The sequence below is a fragment of the Electrophorus electricus genome, chromosome 6 (assembly GCF_041902795.1).
Source record: "Electrophorus electricus isolate QZ-2024a chromosome 6, ASM4190279v1, whole genome shotgun sequence".
Lineage (NCBI taxonomy): Eukaryota > Metazoa > Chordata > Actinopteri > Gymnotiformes > Gymnotidae > Electrophorus > Electrophorus electricus.
In genome coordinates, this window is record NC_137502.1 from 35424556 (window position 1) to 35448555 (window position 24000).

Consider the following 24000-nt stretch of genomic DNA (forward strand, 5'->3'; position numbering starts at 1 on the left):
TCACACACCCCCTACACCAGTAAGGTCACACACACACACACACCCTACACCAGTAAGGTCACACACACACCCTACACCATTAAGGTCACACACACACACACACACACACACACACACACACACACACACACACACACACACACACACACACCCTACACCAGTAAGGTCACACACACACACACACACCCTACACCAGTAAGGTCACACACACACACACACCCTACACCAGTAAGGTCACACACACACACCCTACAGCAGTAAGGTCACACACCCCCTACACCAGTAAGGTCACACACACACACACACACACACACACACACACACACACACACACACCCTACACCAGTAAGGTCTCTCTCACACACACACACACACACACCCTACACCAGTAAGGTCTCTCACACACACACACACCCTACACCAGTAAGGTCACACACACACACACCCTACACCAGTAAGGTCTCACACACACACACACACACACACCTTACACCACCTAGGTCACACACACACACCCCCTACACCAGTAAGGTCACACACACACACACACATTCCTACACCAGTAAGGTCACACACACACACACACACACCCTACACCATTAAGGTCACACACACCCTACACCAGTAAGGGCTCACACACACACACACACACACACACACACACACACACACACACACCCTACACCAGTAAGGTCTCTCTCTCACACACACACACACACACACACACACACACACACACCCTACACCAGTAAGGTCTCTCACACACACACACACCCTACACCAGTAAGGTCTCTCTCACACACACACACACACACACACACCTTACACCACCTAGGTCACACACACACACACCCTACACCAGTAAGGTGTCACACACACACACACACACACACACACACCCTACCCCAGTAAGGTCACACACACAAACACACACACGCACACACACACACCCTACACCAGTAAGGTCTCACACACACACACACACACACACACACACACACACTACACCTGTCCATCTTCTTGATGGAATGTAACACAGCCAGTAAACCTGGTGAACAGGTGTGTGAGTGGAGCACTCCCCAAGCGTCTAGACTGGAGCTCACCCTGATCTACTCACTGAGCCGAGAGCATGTGGTGATCTGCCACTTTGAACAAGGAGCCCATGACCAACATAAATATTTTTACATCACATATTTAGTGGTCAAGCACATTTAGTACCGTGAAGTGCTGGTGTTGCAGACTATTTACGATTTGACTGTTCTGTGACTTTTAAGGCCTTTAAGAAGACCATGGCAACCTGCAGAGGTGACATAGACGAGGCGCTAATCTATGCTAAGGTAAATTATGGGGGAGGTGCTAATTTAGTCAACGCTAACCTAGAGGAGGGGCTAAACCTTACAAATGCTAAACAGGGGAAGTGATGATCTATGTTACAGAAATTTGACAGAGGTGCCAATCTGTGCTAAAATAAATGGGGAAGGTGATAATCAATGCAAGAGTAAATGCTATACTTCATATTCAGTGGTGTAATCCCAGATGTGAATGGCTGGGTGTTCATTTGGGCACTTTGCTGGGTCTCATGGTGTGATTGTGTTGGTGCTTTGGAGGGAAGACTAACAGACTTACTGCAGCGTGGACCCTCAGACTAACAGACTTGCTGCAGCGTGGACCCTCAGACTAAGACGTGCTGCAGCGTGGACCCTCAGACTAACAGACGTGCTGCAGCGTGGACCCTCAGACTAACAGACGTGCTGCAGCGTGGACCCTTAGACTAAAAGACGTGCTGCAGCGTGGACCCTCAGACTAACAGACGTGCTGCAGCGTGGACCCTCAGACTAACAGACGTGCTGCAGCGTGGACCCTCAACAGACTGACAACAACATGTCATATAAGAAATGTTGACAACAATGATGATGAAGATTATGATTTTGGGATTCTGTGATTCTGTCCAGTCTCTGCCTGTCTGTCTGGGCAGGTCTTTCTCTCTCCCTCTTGCAGACTCTACCTGTCTCACTCTGCCTGTCTCTCTCTCTCTCTCTCTCCCACAGTTTGATTTTGAGAGTCGTGCGCACGGTGCTAACTACCTCGCGTATCCTCCAGTGGTTGCAGGTGGAAATCGTGCGAACACGCTACACTACATCAGTAACAACCAGATCGTTAAGGTAACACAGTGAAGTCAGGTGTGAGGCTGTATTTAGATGACCTAATGTGGAAGTGGTCTGGGACTGGGGGTGTGCTCCAAAGAGGACGTGCACACGGCAGGTTTGACACGAGTCGCGCTGCCAACGTTCCCCAAATGGCTACAGCACCCAGGGCACCTTATATTCTCACCATTTTATTATCTCATTCTCTACCTCTGTGTCGGTCTCTGTCTCTCTCAGGACGGAGAGATGCTGCTGTTGGACGGAGGGTGTGAATACTTTGGCTATGTCAGTGACGTCACGCGCACCTGGCCTGTTAATGGAAAGTGAGTGAGCTGTTCTGTGTTGACATAGCAGACTGGCTCCCAAATGTCTCCAACCCCAAGACTTTCACATTATCTAATTCAGTCTGCTGAAAAGTGTCTATTTTATTACAGTTAACGTACAATAAGATGTAATATGTGCCCCTCAAAAGCAGTTTATTGGAAAGACAGACTGTCAGAGTATGTTTGGAGAGTAATCTCTCCTGCACTGGTCTAGGTTCAGCGAGGCCCAGCGGGAGCTCTACGAGGCCGTGCTGGAGGTGCAGCTAGCCTGTGTGGATCTGTGCTGTTCTGGGGTCAGTCTGGACCACGTGTACGCCACCATGCTGACACTGCTCGCAAAACAGCTCCGAGAGCTCGGCATCCTACCTCACGGGGCCAGCGACACGGATGCCGTCAAGGTATCCGCTAGTCCAGGAGTTTCTTGGTCTGGTCCTGGAACTCTTCTGTGCTTTAGCCCTAAGCATACCAAGTCTTGGCTATTTGCTAAACACTAATATTCAAACACTAGTTGTTTGAATATTAGTGGTCAAATATATCCTATGCCAGCAAGGTCACACGCGTGCACACACACACACGTTACACTGGTAAGGTCACACACACACACACACACACATACCATACACTGGTAAGTTTACACACACATCTACTACACCAGTAAGGTCACATAGACAAGATGTTTGCTACGCTAACACAGCCAGTAAACATGGTGAACAGGTGTGTGTGAGCGGAACACTCCCCAAGAGTCTAGACTGGAGCCCCACCCACATCTCGCTGAGCCGAGAGCATATGAGTGTGTGTACAGGGCGGATGCGAGTGTGTGTATACAGGGCGGATGTGAGTATATTATAGGGCGGATGCGAGTGTGTGTATACAGGGCGGATGTGAGTATATTATAGGGTGGATGTGAGTGTGTGTACAGGGCAGATATGAGTATATTATAGGGTGGATGTGAGTGTGTGAGTGTATGTACAGGGCGGATGCGAGTGTGTGTGTGTGTGTGTGTGTGAGAGAGTGACTGTACAGGCGGGTGTGTGTACAGGGCAGATGCGAGTATATTATAGGGTGGATGTGAGTGTATGTACAGGGCGGATGCGAGTGTGTGTGTGTGTGTGCAGGGCGGATGCGAGTGTGTGTGTGTGTGTGTGCAGGGCGGATGCGAGTGTGTGTGTGTGTGTGTGTGCAGGGCGGATGCGAGTGTGTGTGTGTGTGTGTGTGTGTGTGTGCAGGGCGGATGCGAGTGTGTGTGTGTGTGTGTGTGTGTGTGCAGGGCGGATGCGAGTGTGTGTGTGTGTGTGTGCAGGACGGGTGCGAGTGTGTGTGTGTACAGGGCGGATGCGAGTGTGTGTGTGTGTGTGTGTGTGTGTGTGTTCAGGGCGGATGCGAGTGTGTGTGTGTGTGTGTGTTCAGGGCGGATGCGAGTGTGTGTGTGTGTGTGTGTGCAGGGCGGATGCGAGTGTGTGTGTGTGTGTGTGCAGGGCGGATGCGAGTGTGTGTGTGTGTGTGTGTGTGTGCAGGGCGGATGCGAGTGTGTGTGCAGGGCGGATGCGAGTGTGTGCAGGGCGGATGCGAGTGTGTGTACAGGGCGGATGCGAGTGTGTGTGTGTGTGTGTGTACAGGGCGGATGCGAGTGTGTGTGTGTGTGTGTGTACAGGGCGGATGCGAGTGTGTGTGTACAGGGCGGATGCGAGTGTGTGTGTGTGTACAGGGCGGACGCGAGTGTGTGTGTGTACAGGGCGGACGCGAGTGTGTGTGTGTGTACAGGGCGGACGCGAGTGTGTGTGTGTGTACAGGGCGGATGCGAGTGTGTGTGTGTACAGGGCGGACGCGAGTGTGTGTGTGTGTACAGGGCGGACGCGAGCGTGTGTACAGGGCGGACGCGAGCGTGTGTACAGGGCGGACGCGAGCGTGTGTACAGGACGGACGCGAGCGTGTGTACAGGGCGGAGGCGAGCGTGTGTACAGGACGGACGCGAGTGTGAGTGATTGTGTACAGGGCGGATGTGAGCGCGCGTGTGTGTATAGGGCAGATGTGTGTGTGTACAGGGCGGATGCGAGTGTGTGTGTGTGTGTGTGTGTGTGTGTGTGTGTGTGTGTGTACAGGGCAGATGCGAGTGTGTGTGCGTGTGTGTGTGTGTGTACAGGGCGGATGCGAGTGTGTGTGTGTGTGTGTGTGTGTGTGTGTGTGTGTGTGTGTGTGTGTGTGTACAGGGCGGATGCGACTGTGTGTGTACAGGGCGGATGCGACTGTGTGTGTGTGTACAGGGCGGATGCGAGTGTGTGTGTGTGTACAGGGCGGATGCGAGTGTGTGTGTGTGTACAGGGCGGATGCGAGTGTGTGTGTGTGTACAGGGCGGATGCGAGTGTGTGTGTGTGTACAGGGCGGATGCGAGTGTGTGTGTGTGTGTGTACAGGGCGGATGCGAGTGTGTGTGTGTGTGTGTGTGCAGGGCGGATGCGAGTGTGTGTGTGTGTGTGTGTGCAGGGCGGATGCGAGTGTGTGTGTGTGCAGGGCGGATGCGAGTGTGTGTGTGTGTGTGTGTGTGTGCAGGGCGGATGCGAGTGTGTGTGTGTGTGTGTGTGTGTGTGTGCAGGGCGGATGCGAGTGTGTGTGTGTGTGTGTGTGTGTGCAGGGCGGATGCGAGTGTGTGTGTGTGTGTGTGTGCAGGGCGGATGCGAGTGTGTGTGTGTGTGTGTGTGTGTACAGGGCGGATGCGAGTGTGTGTGTGTGTGTGTGTGTGCAGGGCGGATGCGAGTGTGTGTGTGTGTGTGCAGGGCGGATGCGAGTGTGTGTGTGTGTGTGTGCAGGGCGGATGCGAGTGTGTGTGTGTGCAGGGCGGATGCGAGTGTGTGTGTGTGCAGGGCGGATGCGAGTGTGTGTGTGTGTGCAGGGCGGATGCGAGTGTGTGTGTGTGCAGGGCGGATGAGTGTGTGTGTGTGTGTGCAGGGCGGATGCGAGTGTGTGTGTGTGCAGGGCGGATGCGAGTGTGTGTGTGTGTGTGTGCAGGGCGGATGCGAGTGTGTGTGTGTGCAGGGCGGATGCGAGTGTGTGTGTGTGTGTGTGTGTGTGTGTGCAGGGCGGATGCGAGTGTGTGTGTGCAGGGCGGATGCGAGTGTGTGTGCAGGGCGGATGCGAGTGTGTGTGTGTGTGTGTGCAGGGCGGATGCGAGTGTGTGTGTGTGTGTGTGTGCAGGGCGGATGCGAGTGTGTGTGTGTGTGTGTGCAGGGCGGATGCGAGTGTGTGTGTGTGTGTGTGTGTGTGCAGGGCGGATGCGAGTGTGTGTGCAGGGCGGATGCGAGTGTGTGTGCAGGGCGGATGCGAGTGTGTGTGTGTGTGTGTGTGCAGGACGGGTGCGAGTGTGTGTGTGTACAGGGCGGATGCGAGTGTGTGTGTGTGTGTGTGTGTGTGTGTGTGTTCAGGGCGGATGCGAGTGTGTGTGTGTGTGTGTGTGTTCAGGGCGGATGCGAGTGTGTGTGTGTGTGTGTGTGTGCAGGGCGGATGCGAGTGTGTGTGTGTGTGTGTGCAGGGCGGATGCGAGTGTGTGTGTGTGTGTGTGTGTGCAGGGCGGATGCGAGTGTGTGTGCAGGGCGGATGCGAGTGTGTGCAGGGCGGATGCGAGTGTGTGTACAGGGCGGATGCGAGTGTGTGTGTGTGTGTGTGTACAGGGCGGATGCGAGTGTGTGTGTGTGTGTGTGTGTACAGGGCGGATGCGAGTGTGTGTGTACAGGGCGGATGCGAGTGTGTGTGTGTGTACAGGGCGGACGCGAGTGTGTGTGTGTACAGGGTGGACGCGAGTGTGTGTGTGTACAGGGCGGACGCGAGTGTGTGTGTGTGTACAGGGCGGACGCGAGTGTGTGTGTGTGTACAGGGCGGACGCGAGTGTGTGTGTGTACAGGGCGGACGCGAGCGTGTGTACAGGGCGGACGCGAGCGTGTGTACAGGGCGGACGCGAGCGTGTGTACAGGGCGGAGGCGAGCGTGTGTACAGGACGGACGCGAGTGTGAGTGATTGTGTACAGGGCGGATGTGAGCGCGCGTGTGTGTATAGGGCAGATGTGTGTGTGTACAGGGCGGATGCGAGTGTGTGTGTGTGTGTGTGTGTGTGTGTGTGTGTGTGTGTGTGTGTGTGTACAGGGCAGATGCGAGTGTGTGTGTGTGTGTGTGTGTGTACAGGGCAGATGCGAGTGTGTGTGCGTGTGTGTGTGTGTGTACAGGGCGGATGCGAGTGTGTGTGTGTGTGTGTGTGTGTGTGTGTGTGTGTGTGTGTGTACAGGGCGGATGCGAGTGTGTGTGTACAGGGCGGATGCGAGTGTGTGTGTGTGTACAGGGCGGATGCGAGTGTGTGTGTGTGTACAGGGCGGATGCGAGTGTGTGTGTGTGTACAGGGCGGATGCGAGTGTGTGTGTGTGTACAGGGCGGATGCGAGTGTGTGTGTGTGTGTACAGGGCGGATGCGAGTGTGTGTGTGTGTGTGTACAGGGCGGATGCGAGTGTGTGTGTGTGTGTGTACAGGGCGGATGCGAGTGTGTGTGTGTGTGTGTACAGGGCGGATGCGAGTGTGTGTGTGTGTGTGTGTGCAGGGCGGATGCGAGTGTGTGTGTGTACAGGGCGGACGCGAGTGTGTGTGTGTACAGGGTGGACGCGAGTGTGTGTGTGTACAGGGCGGACGCGAGTGTGTGTGTGTGTACAGGGCGGACGCGAGTGTGTGTGTGTGTACAGGGCGGACGCGAGTGTGTGTGTGTACAGGGCGGACGCGAGCGTGTGTACAGGGCGGACGCGAGCGTGTGTACAGGGCGGACGCGAGCGTGTGTACAGGGCGGAGGCGAGCGTGTGTACAGGACGGACGCGAGTGTGAGTGATTGTGTACAGGGCGGATGTGAGCGCGCGTGTGTGTATAGGGCAGATGTGTGTGTGTACAGGGCGGATGCGAGTGTGTGTGTGTGTGTGTGTGTGTGTGTGTGTGTGTGTGTGTGTGTGTACAGGGCAGATGCGAGTGTGTGTGTGTGTGTGTGTGTGTACAGGGCAGATGCGAGTGTGTGTGCGTGTGTGTGTGTGTGTACAGGGCGGATGCGAGTGTGTGTGTGTGTGTGTGTGTGTGTGTGTGTGTGTGTGTGTGTGTACAGGGCGGATGCGACTGTGTGTGTACAGGGCGGATGCGAGTGTGTGTGTGTGTACAGGGCGGATGCGAGTGTGTGTGTGTGTACAGGGCGGATGCGAGTGTGTGTGTGTGTACAGGGCGGATGCGAGTGTGTGTGTGTGTACAGGGCGGATGCGAGTGTGTGTGTGTGTGTGTGTACAGGGCGGATGCGAGTGTGTGTGTGTGTGTGTACAGGGCGGATGCGAGTGTGTGTGTGTGTGTGTACAGGGCGGATGCGAGTGTGTGTGTGTGTGTGTACAGGGCGGATGCGAGTGTGTGTGTGTGTGTGTACAGGGCGGATGCGAGTGTGTGTGTGTGTGTGTGTGCAGGGCGGATGCGAGTGTGTGTGTGTGCAGGGCGGATGCGAGTGTGTGTGTGTGCAGGGCGGATGCGAGTGTGTGTGTGTGTGTGTGTGCAGGGCGGATGCGAGTGTGTGTGTGTGTGTGTGTGCAGGGCGGATGCGAGTGTGTGTGTGTGTGTGTGCAGGGCGGATGCGAGTGTGTGTGTGTGTGTGTGTGTGTGTGTGCAGGGCGGATGCGAGTGTGTGTGTGTGTGTGTGTGTGTGCAGGGCGGATGCGAGTGTGTGTGTGTGTGTGTGTGTGTGCAGGGCGGATGCGAGTGTGTGTGTGTGCAGGGCGGATGCGAGTGTGTGTGTGTGCAGGGCGGATGCGAGTGTGTGTGTGTGTGCAGGGCGGATGCGAGTGTGTGTGTGTGCAGGGCGGATGAGTGTGTGTGTGTGTGTGCAGGGCGGATGCGAGTGTGTGTGTGTGCAGGGCGGATGCGAGTGTGTGTGTGTGCAGGGCGGATGCGAGTGTGTGTGTGTGTGTGTGTGTGTGTGTGTGTGTGTGTGCAGGGCGGATGCGAGTGTGTGTGTGCAGGGCGGATGCGAGTGTGTGTGTGCAGGGCGGATGCGAGTGTGTGTGTGCAGGGCGGATGCGAGTGTGTGTGTGCAGGGCGGATGCGAGTGTGTGTGTGCAGGGCGGACGCGAGTGTGTGTGTGTGTGTACAGGGCGGACGCGAGTGTGTGTGTGTGTGTGTACAGGGCGGACGCGAGTGTGTGTGTGTGTGTACAGGGCGGACGCGAGCGTGTGTGTGTGTACAGGGCGGACGCGAGCGTGTGTGTGTACAGGGCGGACGCGAGCGTGTGTGTGTACAGGGCGGACGCGAGCGTGTGTACAGGGCGGACGCGAGCGTGTGTGTATAGGGCAGATGTGAGCGTGTACAGGGTGTGTGTGTGTGTGTGTGTGTGTGTGTGTGTGTGTGTGTGTACTTTGCATGCAGGTTTTGACTCAGCGGGGGATTCTGCAGTGTTCCCCAAGTACAGGGAACAGATGAAATTATTTGGTAACTGACACCAAGCTCTGTCCAACGCTTTCAGGGCCCAGGAATCTTGTTGTTGTTCTTTAGAAGTCTGTTTTGAATCAACTGATTTTTCCCTTCTAGGTACAGGTTCAGGTACCTCAGGCTATATCACGTTCAGAACCACGTGGAGGGTTTCTTTTAAACGAAGTAGCAACACCAGCTACTGGCTCTGCTGGATAGGATGGAGTGATGGATTAATTCCATGGGAAAATGCACCAAATAAACGGATAGAAATGGATTAACATCGGGTGGCAGCAGGTGTTTTTTGATAAACGCAATCTGTAATGACTGATGGTGATTAGCTGAATGTGTCCTGATGATCGGTGCTGGAGCCACTGTACTGCATGCTGTATAGTGAAATGCTGAAACCCGTGCACCCGTGGTCTTCTCCAGCAGCTAGACAGAGCCAGGGGAGCAGTGTTTCCAGAGCTAGGTCCCTCGGCACTGTTGGAACACTCTCGATGGTGATGTCCTTTCTAAACAGACATGGAGCGATGAGCTGGTGCTGCTGGTGCTGAATGGAGAATGAACAGAATGGCTTCCGTAAGAGTTAAGGTCTTGGTGTGAGGTTGGCTGCCTGCAGGATACAGTCTGGCTCTCAGTGATTAGAGCCTCAGAGAAGGGGTACGTTGGTTGCTACCCAGTATCTCGGCCATTGGCTTTGTGGATGGAGCTCGTATTTGACACAATAAACCCAGCTGAGCCAGCACGTGGGTGGGCTGTTCAAACCAGCAGGACCCACAGAGCCACTACAAAGCCTCAGAACCTGACACAGGATGGTTATTACTGCGCTTGCCTGTGCACTAGCAAGGGCTAGCACACACTAATGCGTTTACTTATTTACAGGCAGAGGAAACCGTTTCAGTCCTTTATCAACATGCATCTGTCTATGTCCCATACTCATATTTTCTCATCATTTCTGAGATCTCTTCGCTCCTCTCAATTTCTCTCCCTCTCACTCGCCAACTTTTTTCATTGTTGCACTCTCATCTCTCTCTTGGTTGGTTGGTTGTGTCTCACATCACTGACGTGGTTCCCTATCTCCCCACAGGCGGCACGTCGCTACTGCCCCCACCACGTGAGTCACTACCTGGGCATGGACGTGCATGACACCCCTGAGCTATCGCGCTCCCAGCCCTTACAGCCGGGCATGGCTGTCACGGTGGAGCCCGGTATGTGGAGGTCCCCCTCACCCTAGACAGAGCTCCGTCACACATCCACGCTTCGGCTCGCGTTTAACGCTGGAGGTGGAAGCAGATCATAATCCAACTACATGGACAACAGCGATGGTGTACAAACGCTGGTACCATCCTCGGGGGGCGGGTCCCCTGGGTGGGGGAGGGCTTGTTGTTGTTTCTAGCGAATCCAACCACCACAGGGGAGAAACAAGGTGGGGTCTGGTGCTTTCACATAATTCTACTGGCTGGTTTCAGTTGAATAATCCATCTACCAATTGGCTAAGATCCTATGAAGATTCTGAGTTGGAATCCAAATATTGTCTTAATAAAGCACAGTGTGAGAGCATGCTATAGTGTGTGGGGTCATTCATTCATTCGATGAATGGGGGGGAGGACTTTTACTTACGGCTCCTGACCCATCCACCTCGGCGTCACAAGTCCACAGTGCACCAGACAGACGTCATGTTTTGGGATTCATTTTAGTTATGACCCTATTGCAACTGATTTGCGATATTCAGAAGTGTATTGTGTAAAAGTTGCAGATTCATTGTCAGCTTGGCTGTAGGGTGGTACATCTCCAGGAGCAGGGCTGGAGTTGAACTCTACAACATGGATCTCTAGTTACGCCCTTCTCTGCTTTAACAGAGTTCTCATAATCACAGCTAAACCATTCCCCGTCTTCCCCTACAGGGCTGTACTTCAGCGAGAGTGACGACTCTTGTCCAGAGAGGTTCCGGGGCCTTGGGATTCGGATAGAAGACGACGTGGTGATTCAAGAACACGGGGGCCCCCTTATCCTGTCCTCTCACACCCCCAAAACAGTGGCGGATGTGGAGAGAGCATGTGCACAGGCGGAGGGATGAGGGAGGGTGGGGTGAGCCCCGTGGCCCAGGACAGCGCACACCAGAGCCCTCCTTTTCCAAACGCCTTCCTCCTTTGCATTGTACACAATATCTAGTGCTGTCCAAAGATCTTCTTCTAGTGCAGCAGTGCTCACCTCCAGTCCTGGGGATCTTTCTGCCTGTCTCAGATGAACTCCCATCTCTCTAATGCGCGGAGGGTTCTTAAGGTCTTGATTATCCAGATCAGGTGTGTTTAGACTCAAGTTGGGACTAAACTACAGGGGAGGGAGGTCTCCAGCATGGGCACTGGGTGGCCCTGTGCTCCGTCGGCACTGCAGATGTGCCAGCCCTGACTCAGGAAGCCTGTGGCAGTGAGGAAGTCTAGATTGGGAGGAGCTGTGATTTAGGACACAGCTGGGCTCTGAATGCAGTACTCAAATGTGGAGTTGCCCTGTAATCCCTGCAGTGAAATTACGAAGGAGTCAGCAACTGGAAATGGTGTGTGTGTGTAAAACGAGTTGTCTTTCATGACAGTGTGAGTGGAAATAGTGTTGTTTACACTTGTCAACAACCTTTTTTTTTGAGTTACAATAAAATTCTAATCCTGGAGAATCTTGATTATCAAACTAATCTGAGACATGATTATGGGGGTCCTTACTGCTGTAAACCCAATCTCCCCAGCGTCTGGGCAACCTGATCAGGAATGGTATCATTTCTCACCAGCCTGGTGGGGTCTTTGCAGGGGCTGTTGGTCTGTGCATGCCGGACTGCGGAGAGGTAAAGTTTTCCTGTCAAGTGAGTTGTCATTGGAGTGGGATCTGCTGAGTGCAGCCCAGAGTCCTTGGATGTCGTTGCGCTACACTTGATCTTTCATCATGTGGGGTTTGACCTCCACAAGGTATTGACCCTTTTGGCCAGCTGACCTAATCAAAGCGCGCGTCCCCGAGAAGCAGCAGCTCGGAAGTGTTGCGATGGCGCTGTCCGGGAACTCCGGCACGCCAGTCCCCGTGTTGCGCTGCCGCCGTACACCTCCGCCCCCCCTCCCCGCGTGCCACAGGAGCAGAAACAACAACCCGCCATTTTGTTAGTGCGGGGAGAGCGAAGGAGGCAGGAGCCAGCGAGGAGAGGCACGGCAGCAGCGACCACCACGGCCCCGAAACGCGCCCGGGCGGACAGGGCGGCGGACAACCGGGACGGAAACGCGCCAGCCGCGTTAGGAACCCGGAGAAGGGCGATTGTCTGGCGAAAATCCGAGCAAGGAGCGCAAAGGAGAGGCGGAAGAGGGCAAACATTTAAACGGAGGAGAGTCTGCGGAGGAGAGGAAACGGCACAGCGCTAGATTTCTACACTGCCTCCGCTCGCCGAGCGGAAATTCTCTGCACCGCGCAACGAAATGACCGAGCCGGTCGCTTTCGGAGGACCAGAAACGTGAAGAAAAGAGCAGAGAACTGCGCGAGGCAGGGGGACATTTTAAAGGGATGAACGCGCAGGGGGGCTCACAGCATCACAAAGACTATGAAAGCTTTTTGAGGACCCCCAGATATGTGGGGGTGCAGCTGGCAATCCTGTTCGCACCCGAGGCTTTGCGTTCCTAATATTCATGCAACCGCGCTCGCTATATACGATTTTACCCCTTCGTCGTATTCTGTGGGTCTCGGCTGCTGGACGACTCCTCAGTTCTTGTGCTGAGCGCTTGTTAGTTCATCACGCAGTGGCACGTTTATTTTTGCAAGAGCCGTCAGTAAGTTGAAACTAATTTTTAACACGGACGAGAAAATACAGGATTTCACTTCTAATATTACGCCTGCCACATTCTCGGTACGCCACTAATGACACTTTTTTGCAAAAAGGGTCCGCAGAGAAACGACTAATTGGAGCATTTTCCCCCCACCATTAGGCATCGGTATCGAACTGAAATGTTTTCCGTGCACGCATGAACTTTGAACGTTGTTTTGGTGGTGTGTGCATTTCCAAGCCTACAAGCAACGGGGGGAGATTTGGGGCAAAGATTTTACCCCCGTCTCGTGCATTGGGTGTATTCATGCACAAATCCAGGCCTACACGTTCTGTCACAAAACACTAAACCTTGAGCGGGGTTAACGCAATACCCCCTACAAACTTAATGTTCAGAAACACAAGTGTTAACACAGACATTAGACTACACGCAGGGAAAAACAGGCTGCTGGAGTTGGGTCGCACGCCTGGCACTTCGTCAACTCTGGTATTTAGTCTCGGCGGTATTGCACGCCTGTTAACTGGTGTTTGTTCTGCAAAAGCACAAACGAGTCTTTACCGAGGCAGGGCTACGTCTTTGGTGCCCGTGTTCGTTTTGTTCACTGAATAACTGTTCCTTTACGCATTTCCAGTCGCCAAAGTACTGCAGTTGTTTCTTCTTAAAGAAAACTGACTGATTGGGAGACCCCCGATGTTCAGATTACAGGCTCAGATCAAACCATCATGTTGGAAAGAAGCCGCAGTGAGTGCGAGGCACGCCGCGACCAGACGGAGAATTTCTGTGTCCTGGGCATTTTTATGACCAGCGCATGAAAGGGATTTCGCGACCTTGCCCCCCCGGAGCTGCCTGGCGTCCGAGTTGATCAAATCCCCATCTATCGGCCACAGAGGCTCAGTGTCGGGGCGATGTGTCCGCCGAGGCTCCGTGAGCGCAAAGCGGACCTCCAGCCATGTTGTAGTGTAGTAATACCGAAAGGAAAGGGGGGTTTAATCAGGAGCTGAAGGGAGGAGAGCGTGTTTGTATGACACTTTCCCCATCGTCCCATGAAAAAGGAGTTCCGCGAGACCGGCGCGTTTGGAGAAGGGAATTATTTAAACCCCGACGAAGACTTCAGACGAGGGGATTAAACATCATCCTTTGTGGATATATGATTTAGTTGTAATTTGTGAGGTGGAAATATGGCCGATAGTGTTTTGGACTCCGGCCCGCCTTCAGCCAAGAGGCCTAAACTCTCTTCTCCGGCTCTGTCCGTCTCCGCCAGCGATGGGAACGGTAAATATAGTTTAATGCTATTAATAATGACAATATCACCTGCGCTAATGAACAGCGTCGGGGTCGCTTTCCTAGTTAAACTCAGCCAAGCAAGTAACCAGATGCTCATCCACATTTGATTAAATACCTTAACACAACAAACCTTCCTGCACATACAAATCTCCCAACCAGTTCGTTATATGACTTGGAGGATTAATGAGCACGTCAAGCACAGTTCCTCTGCCTTTCTTTACCCGCTGGTGGGACTTGCATGACTTCCAATGCAATATCTGTTCGATGCAAGTCAGCTAGCTAGCCAGGCTTGATCGTTTTTGTTCCCACTTTATTTACAAAAAGTTAGCAAGATAGCGATCTAACCGTTAATGCTTTTAGATATTACCTAGCCAGTTTGCTGTCCAGCTAGATAGCTACGTTAGCGCGTCATTCCCATTTTGTGTTCAGCGAAATGCGACCAATACAGCAAGTGCGAAGTGGAGCGTGTTACAGCGTCTGCAGAGGCAGCGCGGAGGTTAGTTAGTCCACATGCCATCAGGACGCTTGTCTTGGCAAATCAGGAAAGTTGCGTTGGAGTAAACGTACTTGTTTTTCTAACCCTTTGTTGCAATTTAGAACGAAACAAAAGTTCTTACTTGGCTAGTCACATTGTTGGTGTTTAAACAGTACAAATGACATTTTTGGACAAATCGTCCCTGCACGCCTGTTCATGCAAACAGATTTAGATCATTTCTCCGTGCAGCACAAGCTAACTTGGTCTACTTAGCTAGTGCACGAGCCCTGAACAGTAGTTCTGTCGGTGACTCGCTCTCCGCGAGTCTTGCGCGCGCCGTCCGTCCGCAACTCGGCGAAAAGGCTTCCACTGTCGCGCGCTTTACGGGACGTCCAGGTTGCATGTCTGACGGCGCCCATTTTGTCTCTTCGTGTGTTGGTCGTTGGCTCGTGCCATGTGGTTTTTATTAGCGTGCCCTGTTGTTCAGCTGTACGCACGAGGGGCGTGTTCGCACGCGCGCAGCCCCGGCGCCGGCCGTGCGTTGGCCAGGGTCTGTCACGGGTGTTGCACATTGGAAGGGGGCCCCCCTCCATCTGCGGCGCCCATGTCCAGATATGCTTTGGCTCTCTTTCTCTGACTACCACATCTTCTCTGTTTGTCTTCCCGTCTCAGATTTCGGCTCCCTCTTCGATCTGGAGCACGATCTCCCTGACGAGCTCATTAACTCATCGGTCCTGGCGCTCTCTAACGGAGCAGGTGACCCCGGACACGCCCCCTCAGGGATGCTCCCCCCCGGGCCACTGGGCGTCCCGCTCCCAGATGCCGCGTCCAAGCACAAGCAGCTCTCTGAGCTGCTCTGCTCCGGAGCCCCATCCGCTCACTCGGCCTCCAGTAGCCCCAGCAGCGCAGCCTCCCTTGGGCTTTTAGGCTTGAGTGGCTCCCCTGGAGCCCAGGGTCTGGGCCACCTTCCCCCACCGCCACAGCAGCAAGCGGGCGTCATGGCGCCGGTCGCCATGGCGTCTGGCCTGAGCAGGGGCATGGCGGGAGGCCAGAAGGGGCACGGTCAGGTGCAAGGCATGATGGGAGGGCAGATGATGAACGGGGCGCCCGGGATGGGCTATACCAACATGGCGAGCGCGGGGATGGCGGACCTCTCCCAGCAGCAGCAGGTGGGCCAGGCCATGCTCAGGAATCAGCAACCAGGAGCCACAAACAAGGTAAAGCTCCGCCCACTGGCCGCCACGCCCAATGGCTGGGCTTGGAGAGCTGCAAACACACCCTGAAGGCGTGTCCATGTAGGAGAGGTTCAGACAGGATACAGATGTTAGAGTTGTGAAAATGATGCCTTTCTGATGTAGCTGAAGATATTTAGTCTCTTACAGTCCAAAGTAATTCTGTTACTTTTTTTCTGTTCTGACTGTACCAAACACCCCCCACCAAAATGTCTTTAATTATTTGGTTGAATGTTTGTTTGTTTGATTTATTTTATTTGAAGAGTGTAAATAGTGCAACTTCCGTCTGGGTAGACAGTGCAGAAAGATGCGGAAAACTTTTATTGATCTGGAAAATCAAATAATCCATAACTAGAAGAAAGGGAATGGCTCGTGCCGTGCGTGTGCGTACCGTGCGTGTGTGCATACATAGGACCTGCCTGTATATTTCCCTGCTCCTTATTGGCCGGTGGTAAATTAGAAAAACAGGTCCCAGTCATGTAGTGATGTGACCTGCTGGTCTGGAAACTGCACACAGGCTCAGTAACCAGCAACTGGGTCATTGCTTTTTCAAACCTTAATATTGATTACACTGTACATATTACTGGTTATCGATGTAATTGGTCAGTACTGCTGTGGTTCTGGTCAGGTGTTACTATGAACAACCTTATTAGAAAAGACCCTGTACTGATTACAGGAAGCAGTACATACAGGTCAAGACAGAAAGATCCCCTGTTAGTGCAAAACTACTATTATTCCAAACATGTTCTAAATAAAGCTGAAATTGAGGAAGCTGTTTCACTGTACTGTGAACATTTTAAACCTGTCAGCAGGGTTGTGTGGTGCAGGACTGATGGGAGGCACTTATTTTAACGATCAGGACTGAGGTAGAGGAGTAGCCAGCCGCTTCTATAGTGTGAGTCCGATGCTCACTGTGCGAGAATGTGCTCATCTTGCTTCTTAAGACCGCAGAGCACTGAACCTGTTCCTGAACCATATTCTTCTTAAGACTGTAGTATACTGAACCCTGGGAGTACTGAACCTGTTCCTGATTTGTTTGTTGTGCTTTAATTCAGTAGCGTGAGTGACTGGAGACTCCTTATTTTCTCCATGTGCTGCTTCTGGCCCCCAGACTGCTGCACTGCTGTGTGCGTTCAGGTGTCAGGCCTTTGGCTGCAGTGCACTGTGTGTGTGTGTGTTTATATAATCTCAAACGTAGATGTAAGCATAGTGTTTTTATTCTCTTTCCCTGCATCCTGAAATGTGTGTGTGTGTGTGTTCAGCTCAGTGCTTTCCTTTACCTTGCTGGTTTCCGAGCCGCCCAGGCAGACAGAACCAGCGTGCTCCGAGCGCTGGGACGGACGCTCTGGTTGGGAGAGCTCTTGCTCGAGTGCTGAGCGGGGCTGAGGAAGAGTCCTCCTGGCTCCTTCAGGAGAGCCCCGTCTCGTGGTCCTCCGTCTGTGGGCCCGGCCCGGCCCGGCCTGGCTTCGCTGGCCGATAGAATCATGGTTGTATTGTTGAATGTTCGGAAGATGCTGTTGTCAAGGTTGCATCCTAACATGTATAGAATGGTTCGGTGGGTAATGGAGAAAGTGTCCAGTCTCTCCATCTAAGATCAGCCCCCCCCTCTCTCTCTCAGATGAGTGTGATGTCTGGTGTAGGCTCCGGGATCTATGTGGCTGGGTACGGTCAGTGCGGTGCTCAGTCTCTTGCTGCTCCCCACCAGAACAAAGCTACACTTCCCAACAGCCTCAGCCAATTCAACATGGACAAGAAACCCCAGCCTGGCCAGAACATCCCCGGCCTGGTGAGATGCCTCATGGGAAATGGAGTTTTGTATAATTCCTTCATCAGGAGGTGATCTGAATCCAGCCTTACAGAGCTTCAGTGGCTAGCTAGAACGCAGCATCTACTACAGTTGTAAATCTTAGGTTTTACCACTATGCAGTATTAGTTTGTTAAAGCTAATTTTTAAATGTGTATTTTGTTTTTAGTTTGTGGGGTTTTTTTGGGGGGGGGGGTTGCAGTAGTACAGATTGGGTAACGTGATCGGGCTAAACTGCTAAAGAACGGCTCAAACAGCAAGTCTCTCTCATGCTGCTACTCTTCATTATCCTTACAAAGCTGCGTGAGACATCCGCACAGCTGCCAATCAACTGTGGCAGAGTCGAATCGTAATATTTAGGATTGTTGCATTGATCAGGGTCAGTGGATCATTAGGCCCTGTAGTCAGAGCCAGTGATCCTCCACAAAGCACCATAGACGCTTTTAGACAAAGCAAAGCAGGAAGGCCCACTGTGGCCCCTGCTGAGGGACCAGAAGACGTCATCAACTTTAACGGGATTTCGATAGTGAGCGATCGACAGCTGTTGTAGATATAGGGAAGTGGCCTGGACACGCAGGCGACAACTCAGTTTTCATTCGTCATAGTTGAAACTGAGGCAGTAGTTTCATACTACCTGCAGTAACATTGGTCATACATCACGGCGGGTTTTTACAGTGTGTATTCTGTGGCTGGGAGTTCAGTCAAGCTCCACTGAATCCGTAGCACACCTGTGCACATCGCTACTGCTTTTACTGTAAGGAGCATTTACCCTTTTTCTTGGAGTTCGGAAAGACGTCTTTTTTTCTTTTCTTTTTTTCCTTCTTTGAGGGTTAGGGTTAGGACTCCAGCTGTGTATGTGCACCCTGTCCGCCCATCACCGAGACATGGGTCATGCTACCTCTGGAATATTCCCCGTCATGTTCACACGGTGTCAGACGGCTCAGTAATTAGAGTAAAGAGACCTACATGTGGATAAGCTGTTCCTATACAGCCAGAACAGTAGTAGTCAGTCAGGCTGTGTTTATCATGTATCCCATCCGCTCCCCAGGCTGGTTCGAGCGCGGCGAGCGGTGTGTCCAGTCCGGGCGGCGCAGTAGCGCCCCCTACGGCCGACCCGGAGAAGCGGAAGCTGATCCAGCAGCAGCTGGTCCTGCTGCTCCACGCCCACAAGTGCCAGCGTCGGGAGCAGGCCAACGGGGAGGTACGCCCCTGTGCTCTGCCCCACTGCAGGACCATGAAGAACGTGCTCAACCACATGACCCACTGCCAGGCCGGCAAGTCCTGCCAGGGTGAGCGACCGTCCCTGTCTGCCTGCGTCCCTTCCGTCTGTCTGCCTGCGTCCCTTCCGTCTGTCTGCCTGCTCTTGTTTTTCTGTTTCTGTGCTGTACGTGAGATCTGTATGCATTGCTCCCAGATGTTTTTGGCATTGTGTTATTTGTGTTTGCCATTAAGTAGTACTTTGCGACCTGTTCATCACCTCTCTCTCTCACTCGCGCTCTCTCTCTCTCTCTCTCTCTCTCTCTCTCTCTCTCTCTCTCTCTCTCTCTCTCGCTCTCTCTCTCTCTCACTGTCTGTCTCTCTGCAGTGGCTCACTGTGCCTCCTCCAGACAGATCATCTCTCACTGGAAAAACTGCACCAGGCAGGACTGTCCTGTCTGCCTCCCGCTCAAGAACGCAGGAGACAAGAGGAGCCAGCAGTGTGAGTGACACACACACAAACACACACAATCATACACAGAACACAGGAGACAAGAGGAGCCAGCAGTGTGAGTGGATGCACACACACACGCGCACACACACACACACTCATATGCCGAAGTGTGTGTGTCCAAATATAATGTGTGTGTGTGTGTATACACATATATATGTGGATGTACATATTCTCCAAAAAATGCTTGAGTTCACAATCTACCCAAAGTAGCCTACAGGCTTTCCAGCACTGACACAGGTGCAAACATTAAAAAACCTTTCATTAATGTCAGCGTTGGGTTTATCTTGTCTCTCTCTCTCCCTCTCTCGCTCTCTCGCTCTCTTTCTCCCCCACAGCTATGCTGGGCGGAGCTGGGATGGCTCTGGGCGGGACAGTGGGTGGATCAGTCTCAGGAGGCTCGCCCACTGCCCCCAACCTCAACCCCCCAGGTCAGATCGACCCGAGCTCCATTGAGCGTGCGTATGCCGCCCTGGGACTCACCTACCAGGGCACTCAGGCGTCTGGGCAGACTCCTCTCTCCCCCGCTGCCACGGGTCAGACCACCGGCATGAGGCCGCTGACCACCGTCGGTGAGTTGTGCATGTGTGCAGTGTTGTGATGCAAGATGCTGCCGCTCATTACTCAACTTGCCTAATGTGTGTTTTGCTGAGGATAGGTTGGTCCTGACCATCACTTCAGCCTTGTCCAGGGATGACCCTAACCTTGACCTCTAACCTAACCTGAACAGTTCAGAAGCTAGAGAGCAGTGTATTTGAATGTGTATGAGTGTGTGTCTATCTCTAATATACTCATTGACCTCCCCCTCTCTCTCTCTCTCTCTCTCTCTCTCTCTGTCTTTGCATAGGTGCTAACCCAATGGGTATTAACGGTGGTATTGGGGTTCCGGCCCAAAACCAACAGTCCAACCTTCTGCCAGACCCCCTGCTGCATCGGAACATCAACACTCATAGGTACACACTACATTACACTACACACCACTACACTAAACCACACCCCACTACACTACACTACACACCGCTACACTACATTACACTAAACCAAACTACACTACACTAAACCCCACGACACTACACTACACACTACACTACATTACACTACACACCACTACACTACATTACACTACACACCACTACACTAAACCAAACTACACTACACTACACCCCACTACACTACACACCACTACACTAAACCACACTACACTACACTAAACCACACCCCACTACATTACACTACACACCACTACACTACATTACACTACACACCACTACACTACACCACACTCCACTCCACTACACACCACTACACTACATTACACTACACACCACTACACTAAACCCCACTACACTACACTAAACCCCACTACACCACACCCCACTACACTACACTACACACCGCTACACTACACTATACCTCACCACACTACACCACACCACACCCCACTACACACCGCCGCACTACACTACACTATACTACACACCACTACACACCGCCGCACTACACTACACACCACTACACTACACTACACTACACTATACTACACACCACTACACACGCCGCACTACACTACACTACACACCACTACACACCGCCGCACTACACTACACTATACTACACACCACTACACACCGCCGCACTACACTACACTACACACCGCCGCACTACACTACACTATACTACACACCACTACACACCGCCGCACTACACTACACTACACACCGCCGCACTACACTACACTACACTACACACCACTACACACCGCCGCACTACACTACACTACACTACACTACACTACACTACACTACACACCGCCGCACTACACTACACTACACACCACTACACACCGCCGCACTACACTACACTACACTACACACCACTACACACCGCCGCACTACACTACACTACACACCACTACACACCGCCGCACTACACTACACTACACTACACACCACTACACACCGCCGCACTACACTACACTATACTACACACCACTACACACCGCCGCACTACACTACACTATACTACACACCACTACACACCGCCGCACTACACTACACTACACTACACACCACTACACACCGCCGCACTACACTACACTATACTACACACCACTACACACCGCCGCACTACACTACACTACACTACACCCCACTACACACCGCCGCACTACACTACACTACACTACACTATACTACACACCGCCGCACTACACTACACTACACACCACTACACACCGCCGCACTACACTACACTACACTACACTACACTACACTACACCCCACTACACTACACTACACTACACACCGCCGCACTACACTACACTACACTACACTATACTACACACCGCCGCACTACACTACACTACACCCCACTACACACCGCCGCACTACACTACACTACACTACACTATACTACACACCGCCGCACTACACTACACTACACACCACTACACACCGCCGCACTACACTACACTACACTACACTACACTACACCACACCCCACTACACTACACTACACACCGCCGCACTACACTACACTACACCACACCCCACTACACTACACTACACTACACTACACTACACCACACCCCACTACACCCCACTACACACCGCCGCACTACACTACACTACACTACACACCACTACACTACCGTGCCGTTACACACCACCACACTATATTACTGATATACAATCCTACATTACATCACTAACCTGATACACAATACTACAGCACACTTCTGCATTTCAGTACTTGTACTGCACCTATAGGAGCACTTCACTAGTGCTACGATCTGAATGCTATTCTTCAGTAATGCCTCACTTCACTGTGCTGCATTAGTATCACACCAAATGTGTCAGAGGTAGAGGTTTCTCTTCCCATGGTATTGCATATGGACCTTGGTTTTGTGTGATGTTGTGTTTCTCCTTTTTAAGTAAATCATTCTCTAGCAGTGTTCCGGTACCTACAATCTTTAAGCTGCTTTGATCATTGATGTGCTTTTATTCTTAATTTTATTCTTACTGTTTCTGTCTGTTTTTTTCTTTCTCAGCCTAATGAATGAGTGTGGAGCGGTGGGTTCTGGGGGCTCTGTTCCTGTGGCCACACCCCCGTCCACAGCAGGGATGAGGAAGAGCTGGCATGAGGACATCACGCAGGACCTGCGAAACCACCTCGTGCACAAGCTGTGAGTCTCTCACGTGCGCACACACACACCCCACACCAACGTGATATCCTTTGTATAAGGAATGGAAGTAGCGAATATTATTCATTCATTTGTTTGGAACCTTATCAGTGAGTTTGTCCATTGGCATTGGCTTTTTAACACTAGGGGAAATAACAAACCCTTTTTTGTAGGTTTACAACTGTGTGTGTGTGTGTGTGTGTGTGTGTGTGTGTGTGTGTGTGTGTGAGTAGTGTGCAGGCCATCTTTCCCACCCCTGACCCTGCTGCCTTAAAGGACCGTAGGATGGAGAACCTAGTGGCATACGCCCGCAAGGTGGAGGGGGACATGTACGAGTCTGCCAACAGCAGGGTGAGAGATTCTCTCTCTCTCTCCCTCCCTCCCTCTCGCACTCATACACCCACCCACCTACTCCCTAACACCTACTTTTTTATTATTTGCCCAACCAGGCTTCTCTTATTCTCACTGTAATAGCAGCTGTGGTGTTATTTTCTTTGTGTAAGTGTCTAATATCGAAGTCCATGTGTCCATGTTAAGATAATAATGACGATAAATGCAGTATTCATCAAAGTTTACTAACTGTCTTGTATGAACATCAGAGTCACAGCTGTCCCTTACCCCCTCCAAAGCCCTGAAACGGCACACCTGCCTTACCTGTGCTTTATACACACATGCGCGCGCGCGTGCACACACACACACACACACACACACACACCTCACACAGGCACCATACACCTGCCTTACCTGTGCTTCTCTCACACACACACACACACACACACACACACAGGCACCATACACCTGCCTTACCTGTGCTTCTCTCACACACACACACACACACACACACACACACACACACACACACACACCTCACACAGGCACCATACACCTGCCTTACCTGTGCTTCTCTCACACACACACACACACACACACACACACACACACACACACACACACCTCACACAGGCACCATACACCTGCCTTACCTGTGCTTCTCTCTCTCACACACACACACACACACACACACACAGGCACCATACACCTGCCTTACCTGTGCTTCTCTCTCTCACACACACACACACACACACCTCACACAGGCACCATACACCTGCCTTACCTGTGCTTCTCTCACACACACACACACACACACACACACACACACACACACACACAGGCACCATACACCTGCCTTACCTGTGCTTCTCTCTCTCACACACACACACACACACACACACACCTCACACAGGCACCATACACCTGCCTTACCTGTGCTTCTCTCACACACACACACACACACACCTCACACAGGCACCATACACCTGCCTTACCTGTGCTTCTCTCACACACACACACACACACACACACACACAGGCACCATACACTTGCCTTACCTGTGCTTTCCAATCAACTAGTGATGAAAGGTGAACCCACAAATTATTGTTTATTCTTTTACTGTGTTTTTCTCCCAGTTAACATTCCCAAAACGTTTGCGATGTGAAGAAATCCCGTTAGACTGTCCTTTACATTTAAGGGATTAAATCTAGAACTGCCATTAGGTCATTATGAATGAATTTGCCTTCAGCTATGAGTATTCACAGCAGGGC

The 24000-nt window shown here is 52.4% G+C and overlaps 2 protein-coding genes across 6 annotated transcripts in view; both read left to right on the top strand.

Annotated features, from left to right (window-relative positions):
* The window catches only part of xpnpep3 (X-prolyl aminopeptidase 3, mitochondrial), a 27078-nt gene extending 15486 nt beyond the window's left edge, over positions 1-11592 (top strand). The window contains exons 5-10 of the mRNA XM_035524979.2: positions 1275-1337; positions 2049-2162; positions 2382-2467; positions 2682-2865; positions 10012-10132; positions 10829-11592. Coding sequence (XP_035380872.1) covers positions 1275-1337; positions 2049-2162; positions 2382-2467; positions 2682-2865; positions 10012-10132; positions 10829-11001 — 741 coding nt within the window. The 3' untranslated portion in view covers positions 11002-11592. The remainder of the gene's footprint in view (positions 1-1274; positions 1338-2048; positions 2163-2381; positions 2468-2681; positions 2866-10011; positions 10133-10828) is intronic.
* A 123-nt stretch (positions 11593-11715) lies between these two features.
* ep300b (EP300 lysine acetyltransferase b) overlaps positions 11716-24000 on the top strand; it is a 29524-nt gene continuing 17239 nt past the window's right edge. For 4 of the 5 annotated variants that reach the window (XM_081716672.1, XM_035525073.2, XM_081716675.1 and 1 more), the window contains exons 1-9: positions 11716-13987; positions 15147-15691; positions 17325-17492; positions 18559-18799; positions 19096-19209; positions 19557-19790; positions 20066-20171; positions 22268-22402; positions 22633-22750. In XM_081716672.1, coding sequence (XP_081572798.1) covers positions 13894-13987; positions 15147-15691; positions 17325-17492; positions 18559-18799; positions 19096-19209; positions 19557-19790; positions 20066-20171; positions 22268-22402; positions 22633-22750 — 1755 coding nt within the window. In that variant the 5' untranslated portion in view covers positions 11716-13893. The remainder of the gene's footprint in view (positions 13988-15146; positions 15692-17324; positions 17493-18558; positions 18800-19095; positions 19210-19556; positions 19791-20065; positions 20172-22267; positions 22403-22632; positions 22751-24000) is intronic. The other variant, XM_081716673.1, reaches the window with a different exon arrangement.